Source organism: Saccopteryx leptura, chromosome 10 (assembly GCF_036850995.1).
Source record: "Saccopteryx leptura isolate mSacLep1 chromosome 10, mSacLep1_pri_phased_curated, whole genome shotgun sequence".
Classification (NCBI taxonomy): Eukaryota; Metazoa; Chordata; class Mammalia; order Chiroptera; family Emballonuridae; genus Saccopteryx; species Saccopteryx leptura.
Genome location: NC_089512.1, coordinates 22635055 through 22647964, shown reverse-complemented (window position 1 = coordinate 22647964; position 12910 = coordinate 22635055). Strand labels below are relative to the sequence as shown.

General features: G+C 38.5%; 1 protein-coding gene across 4 annotated transcripts in view; it reads left to right on the top strand.

Annotated features, from left to right (window-relative positions):
- Positions 1–12910, top strand: part of CMC1 (C-X9-C motif containing 1) — a 92819-nt gene that overhangs the window by 37442 nt on the left and 42467 nt on the right. The window contains exon 1 of one of the 4 annotated variants that reach the window (XM_066350743.1): positions 4476–4550. The exons of the other annotated variants lie outside the window; for them this stretch is intronic. Coding sequence (XP_066206840.1) covers positions 4535–4550 — 16 coding nt within the window. The 5' untranslated portion in view covers positions 4476–4534. Of the gene's footprint in view, positions 1–4475; positions 4551–12910 lie in introns of those variants that run through there. 4 annotated transcript variants of the gene reach the window in all.

Here is a 12910-nt window from a genome sequence, read left to right as displayed (position 1 = left end):
CAGCCACCCGCAACCATGAACATGAGCGGTAGGAAATGAATGGATTGTAATACATGAGAATTTTTTTTTTTTATTTAATTTTTTTTTTTTTTTGCATTTCTCTGAAGCTGGAAACAGGGAGAGACAGTCCGACAGACTCCCGCATGCGCCCGACCGGGATCCACCCGGCACGCCCACCATGGGGCGACGCTCTGCCCACCAGGGGGCGATGCTCTGCCCATCCTGGGCGTCGCCATGTTGCGACCAGAGCCACTGTAGCGCCTGAGGCAGAGGCCACAGAGCCATCCCCAGCGCCCGGGCCATCTTTGCTCCAATGGAGCCTTGGCTGTGGGAGGGGAAGAGAGAGACAGAGAGGAAGGCGCAGCGGAGGGATGGAGAAGCAAATGGGCGCTTCTCCTTTGTGCCCTGGCCGGGAATCGAACCCGGGTCCTCCGCACGCTAGGCCGACGCTCTACCGCTGAGCCAACCGGCCAGGGCCGAGAATTTTATATTTTTAATGTTACTATTTTTTTTATTAAAGATTTGCCTGCGAGCCGGATGCAGCCATCAAAAGAGCCACATCTGGCTCGTGAGCCATAGGTTCCCAACCCCTGGTTTGAAGGTTAGAAAAGCAGATGGAAAACGTAGGGGAGTCAAACACTGAAGGAAGGGACTAGCACCGGGTGAACCTTTACCCTATCGAGTGGCTGAGATTCTGACCAAAACAAAGGCAGAAACTCTAGTCTTGCTAGTTTGCAGAACCAGTTACAGGGTTTGTATTACAGCAGGCCTTGGAAAATTTGTATTGATGTGTAGTGGGCTGGGGTTGGTTGGGGTGAAGGGAAGGGAAGAGCATAAATCGCAACACGGAGAGAGCAGAAAAGAGAAGCCTCAAATTCTGTGCAGCAACTCTGCCTATGTATCTGGTTCAGTTCTAAACCACATATGGGACAAGTTCCGAACAGCTCATTTAAGGTTAAACTGAACCAGAATTTGAGCTGCTACCCACTGTACATTGTAGTGGAGACAAGGCTCTGCAGTTTGGGTTGAAATGAAAATTGACTGTTTAAGTATTAATAAATGAAAAAGAAAATGTTTTTTTAGAGAAACAATTCAAACTTTTTATAAGTCATTCACAGCAATCATGATACAGGGCCACAGCATTCAGTGTGTACAGGAACAGGAAAATACGGCCATTCTCAACAGAAATCAAGGGAGGGTGACTTCAAGATAACTACGATGTTGGAATTAGCAGACGAGTATTTTAAATCAGCTGTTGTAACTGCTTAAGAATACAAAAGAAAACACGATTGCAATGAATAAAAAGACAAATTTTAACAGAGATTTTAAAACAATAAAAAAAGACCCAAATTGGGACACAGGGTTGGGGGGTAAGGGTGTTATATTGAGTAGGACACTTGAATCCATGTTGACACAATAAATTAAAATGAATTAAAATTAAGAAAAAAAATAACAAAAGAGAACCACCAAAAAAAAAAAAAGTGCAACAGGCAATACTTTAGATAGTATTTTAGAATAGGCTAAACTAATTCAAACAGTGCTTGCACTGTTGGCGTAAGAATGGGACAGGGATTGACTGGAAAAGGACATGCTTGATGAAGTATTTGAGGATTAGAAAATATATATAATGTATAGTGTTGGCAAGTTTTGGAGGCGGGTATTTTTACTTCTGGCTGGGACTATAGATCAACACAGTTGTGTCATGAAATGGGCTCGTGAGTATTTTAAAAATTAATGAAAATTCGTAAGTGTGGCACTGACCAGTAAATTCAGTCAGTTAAGAGCACTATCACAAAACAGCAAGGTTGCAGCTTCGATCCCCAGTCAGGGCACACATGGGAAGCAGCCCCTCGCCCCCCAAAAAGTGCACAACTGAGTGGAACAACAAATGCTTTCCTTCCCCCTCCCCTCTCTCTCCCTCTCTCTGTCTCTTTAAAAATTAATTTAAGACAGTTAAGCCCTGGCCAGATAGCTCTGGAGCATTGTCCTGGACGCAGAGGTTGCCTGTTCAGTTCCCCGGTCAGGACACATATAGGAGCAGCTCGATGTTCCTGTCTCTCTCTCCATATATATGTGTGTATATATCATATATATATATTATGACATATACACACACATGTGTATACATATATATGTATACACACACATATACATATATATGTGTATACACACACACACACACACACACACACATATATATGTATATATATTTTTTAATGAATGTGCTACCTTTGACCTAGCAATTCTATTGGTTGGAAAGGATAAGAGATGTTCAATAAAATATGTATTGGTATGTTCAACACAAACACAGAATTACATATGATATGGAATATGGCCAATAACTTAGATATCAATGGAGTCTGATGGATTATAAAAATTATGTTATAGGACAGCGATTTTCAACCAGTGTGCCACAAAAAAATTTTAAAACGTGCAATACTTGACTATTTAGTTAGAAATACTGACCCCGCCTGACCTGTGGTGGCGCACTGGGTAAAGCATTGACCTGGAATGCTGAGGTTACTGGTTTGAAACCCCGGGCTTGCCTGGTCAAGGCACATATGGGAGTTGATGCTTCCTGCTCCTCCTTCTCTTCTCTCTTTCTCTCTTTCCTCTCTTTCTCTCTCTCTCTCTCTCTCTTTCTCTCTCTCTCTCCTCTCTCTCTAATAAAAATGAATAAATTAAAAAAAGAAAAGAAATACTGACCCCCTTTTCCTTAGATTATCAAATAAGAAAATGACAATAGCCAATGGTGTGAATGAATCAAAATTATACTTATTTTTTTAGGTTGACGGGGTCAGGTCAGCAAAAAAATATAAAGTTTTTTGGTGTGCTGCAGAATTTTAGTAATTAGTTTAGCCATGAGATGAAAAAGGTTGAAAATCACTGGTAAGGGCCTGACCAGGCAGTGGCGCAGTGAATAGAGCATCGGACTGGGATGCGGAAGGACCCAGGTTTGAGACCCCAAGGTCGCCAGCTTGAGCACGGGCTCATCTGGTTTGAGCAAAGCTCACCAGCTTGGACCCAAGGTCTCTGGCTCCAGCAAGGGAAGGCACATATGAGAAAGCAATCAATGAACAACTGAGGTGTTGCAACGCGCAACGAAAAACTAATGATTGATGCTTCTCATCTCTTCGTTCCTGTCTGTCTGTCCCTGTCTATCCCTCTCTCTGACTCTCTCTCTGTCTCTTTAAAAAAAAAAAGAAAATCACTGGTAAGGAAATAATGGGGTATACACACATTTGCGATCATAGTAAATGTATTATTGATAAGAGACACGGGTCATGCTTTGTAGTCACGGGTTGGCAGTCTACAGCCTGTCCGCTGCCTGTCTCTGTGTCTGATTGGAGCACAGCCATGCTCATTACTTATGTACTGCCTATGACTTTACTACAGTTGTAGTTAGAACAGAGACAGTATAGCTCACAAAGCCTAAAATATTTACCATGTGGCTCCTTGCTGAAAAAATGTTCTGATCACTGGTTTAATTAAATTAAAATGTAAAAATACAAGCAGGCTTATCCAAATTAACTAATTTTACAAGATTTTTATGAGCACTTAACATGTACCAAGCACTGCACATACACAAATCTGCACATAAATTCAACTGAAATGGGTTCTGTCTTTGTTTATGTAGAATTCAGTATGCAAGGAAAGAGGTATTAAACAATACTTAAGATTAGGATTAGCTCTATGGAGAAAAAGCTATGAAGAAATGTTAGCAGAAGTTGTTTCTTAGTATTGGGAATATTGGTTAAAATTATTTTTAAGTTTATAGAATATTTTTTGAATAGATAACAAGACATTTGCTTCTTCAGAAATTTTTTAAACTTTAAAAATAATATTTCTCTTAACTTACAGAATTTTAACAGCATACTTATAAAAAACCTATGGAATGCCTATCACATGATGAACATTGTGAGGAGTATTGAGGCAGAATGGAAGTATGAGGTTTCCTTTTTTTAAGAACCTGTTGTCTGCTTGAAGAGAGACAGACCAGGCATATATCAAATAGAATTGCACCATAGAAAACAATTTATAATAATACCTATATGGTGTTTTAGAAAAAGGAAAAGCTGGTTGATCCTGCTGTAGTCAGCTGAGACTTGATGAAGAACAGGAGCTGTGAACTGGACCTTGAGCTATGGCTGTGGGGTAGGGTAAGAACAGGGAAGCTGGAAAAGCATTGCAGATGGTAGATGCAGGATTGCGGGTGTGGAGGTGAGAGTAGGCGTGGCTTGTCTGTATAGCGGTAAGGAGATTGACTTTAGGAGACCAGTGGTGCATTTGGGGGATAATGACACAAAGTCTGGGTGGGAGTCCGTCTTGATTTTGGAGTGCCTTAAAAACCTGAAACAGAAGTTTAGATTTGTTTTCCAGTAAGAAATCAGAAGCATCTGAAGTCTGTCCTTTCTTCCTCTTTCTCTCCTGTCTTCTCTGTCTTCCCAGGAAAAGACTTTATCAAATAGAGTTGAAAGAAGATTAGTTCTGCCTGACTAGGCGGTGGTGCAGTGGATGGAGCATCGATCCTGGGATGCTGGAGTACCCAGGTTCGAAACCCTGAGGTTTCCAGCTTGAGCAGGGGTTGCCAGCTTGAGTGTGGGATCATAGAAATGACCCCATGGTCGCTGGTTTGAGCAAGGGGTCACTGGCTTGGCTGGAGCCCCCCCATCAAGGCATGTATGAGAAGGCAATGAACAACTAAAGGTGCCGCAAGTATGAGTTGATGCTTCTCATCTCTCTCCCTTCCTGTCTGTCCCTGTCTATCCCTCTCCCACTCTCTCCTCACTTTGCCCCCCCCCAAAAATAAATAAATAATAAGAAAAGCAAAATTAATTCTGCAACAGAACATAAAACAAATAGACTGATTTCATTTTTAAATGTTGGTTTTTGCGTTCTTTTAAAACTGGAAGCTGTTGTTCATGAAAGTGACAGGCAGTGATGTGTGTTTGCCAGAGCTAAAGGGACATCCATCTCAGACTGCAGCAGCATAACCTCTGGCACTTAGGAAAAGTGTCATGTTGCTGTGTGAGGATGAACATTAACTGCAGCATAGTATTTCTACACAGTTGACTGTGACATAGTCTTTTTGTCATTCTTACAGGTGTCCTTAGGCATGTATTATTCATTCTCTTTCCTAGACAAATTGGTTAGTCAGATTTGTCAGATTTTGAATCTGACATTTTAGTATTTTAAGTTCCCAAAGCTAATGAGAAACCTCTTTGGTCTAAGAATGGCTGAATAGCTCAGCAGTAGTTTATTTATTCTCTTAATTTAATGGCAGTTGCTTTTTGCTTACATAATCTGAAAGTCCAGTGTCAGGGTGTTTTTCCCCAAAATCAACACCAGTAATATAATAACTTCAAAATGCATGAATGAATAATCCGTTTACATTGATATTTTTATTCTTTTGATTCTTCACCATAACCTTAAAACCAGTTCTAACCACCTCACACCTGTTCGATTAGCTATTATTAGCAAGACAGGTAATAGCAAATGTTGGAGAGGCTGTGGAGAAAAATGAACCCTCATACACTGTTGGTGGGAATGTAAAGTAGTACAACCATTATGGAAGAAAGTATGGTGGTTCCTCAGAAAACTGAAAATAGAACTACCTTATGACCCAGCAATCCCTCTACTGGGTATATACCCCAAAAACTCAGAAACATTGATACGTAAAGACACATGCAGCCCCATGTTCATTGCAGCATTGTTCACAGTGGCCAGGACATGGAAACAACCAAAAAGCCCGTCAATAGATGACTGGATAAAGAAGATGTGGCACATATACACTATGGAATACTACTCAGCCATAAGAAATGATGACATCGGAACATTTACAGCAAAATGGTGGGATCTTGATAACATGATACGAAGTGAAATAAGTAAATCAGAAAAAAACAGGAACTGCATTATTCCATACGTAGGTGGGACATAAAAGTGAAACTAAGAGACATTGATAAGAGTGTGGTGGTTATGGGGGGGAGGGCGGAATGGGAGAGGGAAAGGGGGAGGGGGAGGGGCACAAAGAAAACAAGATAGAAGGTGACAGAGGACAATTTGACTTTGGGTGATGGGTATGCAACATAATTGAACGACAAGATAACCTGGACTTGTTATCTTTGAATATATGTATCCTGATTTATTGATGTCACCCCATTAAAAAAATAAAATAAAAAAAAAAACAAAAAAAACCAAAAAACCAGTTCTAATGACCAAACTCAAAAACACAGCATAAATCAAACTATGAATATTAGACTTCTTTTCTTACTTTAAATATCTCTACTAGCAGAGCTTGAGGAAACCATACTGGATTTGACTTGCCAAGACATACTGTCTTCTGCAAGGTTCCCAGGTCATCACACACGAGTTTAGTGTCCTCTTGACTTTCTGCACTTCACATGTGAGACTGCCAAGTCCTTCCGTAGTTCAGCCTCACACTTGCGCCTCCCTAGTCAATGAGGTTGCCAGAGAACCACATCTGGCAGAGAATTTAACTGTGTCTTTAGGAGTATCATCTTTTTTAATGTTCTTTGTATAAGAGTTAGCCTCAGGTCAAACCATGGGCTAATATTAAAGGCATAACTAGAATCCAATTCTTGAAAAATGTATTGTCTCACTCTTAGTCTCTTTCTAAGCCTAGTGTATCCTTGAACTTACGATTTCATTTCCATCCTGACTTTCCCAGACAGTTGTCCTTTATTATGGTGGAGAATGCCTTTATTGGATTAGTAGGAGCAATTCTGTTCCAACTCAGTACAGATTAATGTTGTTACAGCCCTTGATTACTTTTCTCATTGCTCAAATATACAAACTAAACTCTAGACCATCCCAGAAGAGTCAAGATTATATCTGAAGATTTGATATTCAATTTAAAGGGATTTAGACAGTCAGTGAACCTTAGTTAGATTGTGTCAGTACAGGGTACAAATGGAAATATAACATACGTTACATCCTATTCTTTGCCTGGTATTTCTCCCGTAGATTTATTTTATGCCTATCTCATAAACTTTTAAATGTTTGGAAAGTTAAATTTCTGATCATATTGAAGGCTTGACTAACCATAGTTTTTGATACGCTAATGTGAAAAATTGGAACTGTTTGTTTTTCTCTTCTTTCAGCCTCAGGAGACCATACTTTGAACTTACGTATTTTTGATTTACTAAGGAACTCTTTAGTTTTGTTAGTACACCGTGGTTTTCAGGGTGGACCTGTGTACTCAGTGCTCAGTGATAAAGGCTTCGTACAGTTTCTTTTGTGCCATCTTTTCCTTCCACATTTGCTGTTTTGTGCCATCTTTTCTTTCCACATTTGCTGTTTTGTGCTATCTTTTCCTTCCACATTTGCCCTGGTCAAATCTGTTCAGATGATGAGATTCAAATCATCATATTTTATAGAACCTCTACTCTGCCATTGTGATTAGAGTGCATTTGGTTTTCGTCTCTCACATATAGGCTAGATCAGTGGTCCTCAGTCTATCAAAATCATCTCAACTTGGAAGTTGAACCCCAGCTTATCTATGCCAACCTTCAGGTTCTTTTTCAGTGGGCCAAAGATTCTTAGCAAACACTTAGGAAATAATGAACCCAAGTAAGCCCTTGTAGTCTTAAACTTTCATCACTTTTCTTCTCCTGTAAATTATGTGACTACTTCCTTTCCCTTTTTCCTGTTCTGAACATTGGTCCCCTGGTGCCACACGAATTTCACCCTCTAGCCTTTTCCTTTCTCTGGGTTCCGTCATTACATGCTTTGGTTTGTCAAATTTAATATAAATATGTAGATTCTAATCTAAATGAGCAGAGATTGGTTTGTGATCATTTTAGGTCCCTGAATCTACAGGATGTAATGTGAATAGGTAGTGTACAAATTTAGTGAAGAAAATTATTATGCCATGGAGAAATAGTCTTTAACCATCATGTGCATTTATTCTCTGCTCTCACCAGGATGGTGGTTCTGACCCTGATCACAGCAGATAAAGAGGCTGGTGACACGGCTCTCTGGGAGGGAAGGGCTTGTGTGGCGACACATTTACATTAAAGAAACTGTTTACAGGCTGGCTTTAGCTCAGCAGTTCCTCCGAGTCAAGTTCCCTTGTTAAAAATACTGTTTACATTTTTATGTCCCATCTATGCATGGGTTCATATAGTTCTTAGTTTTTTCTGATTTACTTATTTCACTCCGTATAATGTTATGATGGTCCATCCATGTTATTGTAAATGATCCGATGTCATCATTTCATCATTTCTTATGGCTGAGTAGTATTCCATAGTATATATGTACCAAAGCTTTTTAATCCACTTGTCCACTGACGGACATTTGGGCTGTTTCCAGATCTTCGCTATTGTAAACAATGCTGCCATAAACATGGGGGTGTATTTCTCTTTTTGGAACAGTGCTATGGTGTTCTTAGGGTATATTCCTAAAAGTGGGATAGCTGGGTCAAAAGGCAGTTCGATTTTCAATTTTTTGAGGAATCTCCATACTGTTTTCCACAGTGGCTGCACCAGTCTGCATTCCCACCAGCAGTGCAGGAGGGTTCCCTTTTTTCCACATCCTCGCCAGCACCTATTGTGTGTTGTTTTGTTGATGAGCGCCTTCTGACTGGTGTGAGGTGATATCTCATTGTGGTTTTAATTTGCATTTCTCTAATGATTAGTGATGTTGAGCATTTTTTCATGAGACATGGACAAGAATGTGATAATAACGGGGGGGGGGGGGGATGGAAAGGGGGCAAGGAAGGAGAGAGAGGGGGTGGGGGGAGGGGAGGGACACAAAGAAAACCAGATAGAAGGTGATAGAAGACAGTTTGACTTTGGGTGATGGATATGCAACATAATCAAATGTCAAAATAATCTGGAGATGTTTTCTCTCAACATATGTACCCTAATTTATCAATGTCACTGAATTAAAATTAATAAAAATAAGATTAAAAAAATACCGTTTACAGATTGAGTTAAAATTTTGTTCTAGTTAGTGAGTATATATTACAGAGCATATATACAAGTGTAAGACCCCATGGTTTATCAAAGTACTATTATAATCCTTTATGTCATCCAGATTATTCTCAGCTTATTCTGTTACTCTGGTGCTGTAGACATATTTGATTTACATATACTTAGTTTTTTGAGTTTCACTAATAAAAGGCCGAATTAAATATGCCATTGTGAGTTGTATAGGTCAGTGGTCTACCTAACATTTTTTGCTCCATCAGCATTTTAAGTGGGCCTAATTGAATATCAGCATTTGTACTTCATGATTTAGAGTTAGCTTATATGGACGGTCAGGAAAGCTCTTCATATTTTTAACCTTGAAGGAACATTGGTTTTCCTGTAGTGGGTTATATTGGGTAGTTTCTATAGGGTTAATTGTTATTGAGATCAGAGTCTCCCATCTTTTTTTCCTGTACATTTTAACATGCCATTTAATAAATGGACAGTTATGCAAAGCATGTACATTAAATAGATTTGTAAAGGATGTCTTTCCTACCTGCTCCATGGTTTCCACCGAGTGTTAATATTCAAATATTTGTTTATTATTGTGTTACTGAGGCATATACCTATAAGAATACGCCATATTCTTGATCTTTGAATTATCATTGTTAAAGAATATACTCCATAATGATATTTTTTGTTAGTAGGTGGACTATCTCAGTTTTCTTCTTTTTATATATTTCCCTTTTGTTTAGAAGGGAATGTTCCAAGGTCTAAGGAAATGGGTCATGGTAGCTATAAACTGGTTAGGAACTGAAGTATATTATGAAGTAAAAATTGAAGTTCAGTTGCCCTCTAGGGGTTCAGTTATAACACAGCACATGTAGAAGTAATTTAATGAGGTCTTTTCTGGGAGGGGTAGATCTGCTGAATAGAGGAGCCCTGCTTTTCATTTTCTGTTAGAGCGAGACTCATCAACAGCAAGCTGGTTTTGACTATTGCAAATGAGAACATCCCACTTTATAACCTCCCTACAGGTTCATTAAACCTCCTTTTGGCAGTTAGGGAGATTTGTTTTTCAAGTCGGAACACCTTTGCCAGAATAATCACACCATCAACATATTTTCAAGAATTACTTGGTGATCAGTCTACAGATTGGTTTCTAACACTGTTGTCTGCTCCTCAGTGTCATCTCTTTGGAGAACTTTTATGTCAGCTCCCTTTCTGCTTTCGCCAAAACTCAGTACTGACCTTAGTGATTTAATCATGAATTTTTATGCTTTCTAGATGTGGTTATGAAGTTTTTTTCTTTTGATTTTAGCATCTTTGGCATCTTGTCTGGATTGGTGAGAGTACATTTCCTAATATGACTCACATTGGCTGTTGGCTCCCTAGCCTCAGTGGTACCCAGCTTTGCATTGCTTGAGGTCAGGGTGATTGTGTTGGAATATATGTCTTTTGCAAAGTGCTCTACTTTGTAGCATTAGACTCTTATTGTTTGGCAAGAGGGAATATTTTTTTTTTTCATTGAAAATTAACTAAATTTAGGCTGGAATAAATGGCAAATATGGAGTTCATTTTGTGCACAGATACTTGAATGTTTTGAGTATTTGAGCATATTTCAGTTTCAAATATGAAACTTCATGTTTATTGATATATTTTAAAAAGATTTGTTTGTTGCCTGACCTGTGGTGGCGCAGTGGATAAAGCGTCGACCTGGAAATGCTGAGGTCGCCAGTTTGAAACCCTGGGCTTGCCTGGTCAAGGCACATATGGGAGTCGATGCTTCCAGCTCCTCCCCCTTCTCTCTCTGTCTCTCTCTCCACTCTGTCTCTCTCTCTCCTCTCTAAAATAAATAAATTAATAAAAATAAAAAAAAGAGATTTGTTTATATTTTAATAATGATCTTTTATTCCCTCTGACTGATGCTATATAAAGCTTGATTTCTTTTAAGATATATATATATATTTATCTCTATAGTTATTTTGAGGTTTTTCATGTATTTTCTCATGGCTATGGAAAAACCATCTTATAATTGTCATAACCTATTTTTATCATTAATTTATAATTACCTTATTTTTAAAGTTCAGGTTATATTTATTTAATATCTAAAAACCACTATTGGGTAATGATATATAATAAAATATTAAATTAGCTATTATATAAATTTGTGCTATCTTGTATAGTAGTCACTAGTCATATTAGCCACTTAATTTTTTCTAGTAGCACTAGCCACATTTCAGAGTTTGAAAGCCACATGTGGTCTGTGGCCACAGAATTGGACAGTGCAGATGTTGACTGTGGCCATCACTGCAGAAAGTACTGTTGGACAGCACTGATACAGACGGATGAATCACCATCTTTTTAAGTGTTTCTGAAAAACGATGTTAATACTGGTCATTCCCTCTGTTAAATTACTTGAAACATGAAAACGTATGCTTTTATATTTTCTTCCCTTTTATCAAAAGAATATTTTTGGAAATAACTCTAATTGAAACTGATACATGAACTTAATTTTACCTATTTATCTTAACGATCAGCGTATGTTTCTGATTATGAGCTAAGTGCTCTCAATGTTTTGATAATATGTTTTTGAAATATGTAAATGCATCTACTTTATCTCCATCTTGTGGTAGAAATATATGGAAATCTTGTTCTTTCTCATTGCTGTGAATGTAACATTAGGTTGTCTTTAATAACTGAATTTTCAGTCTTACTCAAGGAGCCAATTAAAAATAATTTTAGACTTTATAATCACTGTTAAGGGGGAAATCCAGACCTTCATCTGGCACTCTGAATATATTGGAATATTAAAACAAAGCATATAAACATTTTAATCATGGTTGAAAGGAAAAACAAATAAGAAAGCGTAAACTGCTTCCTTGCAAATGTAGTTCTGTGTTGTTAAAGAGGGTCGTGATGAGTGTGTTTCTAGGAGAAATCTGGGAGGTTTCCTGAATGCTTTCTTCTTACTGACAATTTAAACAAATTTTCATTTTTTTATAGTTTCTAGTTTTGAATGTGCTCACAGTTCTTTTGTGGAGATTCTAATTATAAAATTATTCTTGGAAATAAAAATAGCATTAAAACAGTAAACTAGCATTTTGTATGTGTATGGTTATCTTAAAAAATATGAACTATTGAAGGCTTAAGAACATATTTCAAATCAGATTTATTTGTATCTTTCATTATTCTTATAGTTAAAACTTTTTAATTAAAAATTTTAATTTTTATAACTATATAACCTAATATTTTAAAAATTTTAGATTATTTAAGTTTTTTGAGTTAAGACTAATATAATTTACAGACTATTATTTTAGAGTTCAGTTTTTATATAGAATGTTCTGTGATTGCTCTAGGAACCTAAAAGAATATTTTAGTTAAATTCTAAGGTGTTATTTTTTTTTGTTTTGTTTTTTTTTGTATTTTTCTGAAGTTGGAAATGGGGAGAGACAGTCAGACTCCCGCATGCGCCGGACCAGGATCCACCCAGCACGCCCACCAGGGGCGACGTTCTGCCCACCAGGGGGTGATGCTCTGCCCCTCCGGGGCGTCGCTCTGCCCTGACCAGAGCCACTCTAGCGCCTGGGGCAGAGGCCAAGGAGCCATCCCCAGCGCCCGGGCCATCTTTGCTCCAATGGAGCCTTGGCTGCGGGAGGGGAAGAGAGAGACAGAGAGGAAAGCGCGGCGGAGGGGTGGAGAAGCAAATGGGCGCTTCTCCTATGTGCCCTGGCCGGGAATCGAACCTGGGTCCCCCGCACGCCAGGCCGACGCTCTACAGCTGAGCCAACCGGCCAGGGCCAAATTCTAAGGTTTTAGGAAGAATTTTATGCAGCAAATAGACGTTTTAGCTAGGTTAGATTTAGTTATTTTTTAAAAATTCAATTTGTTTATTTTATTAATTAATATTGGGGAAGAAATGCCTTTAAATTTGTTACATCTAATTTACCTATTTATTTAGAAGAAATCCCAAGTAGGAG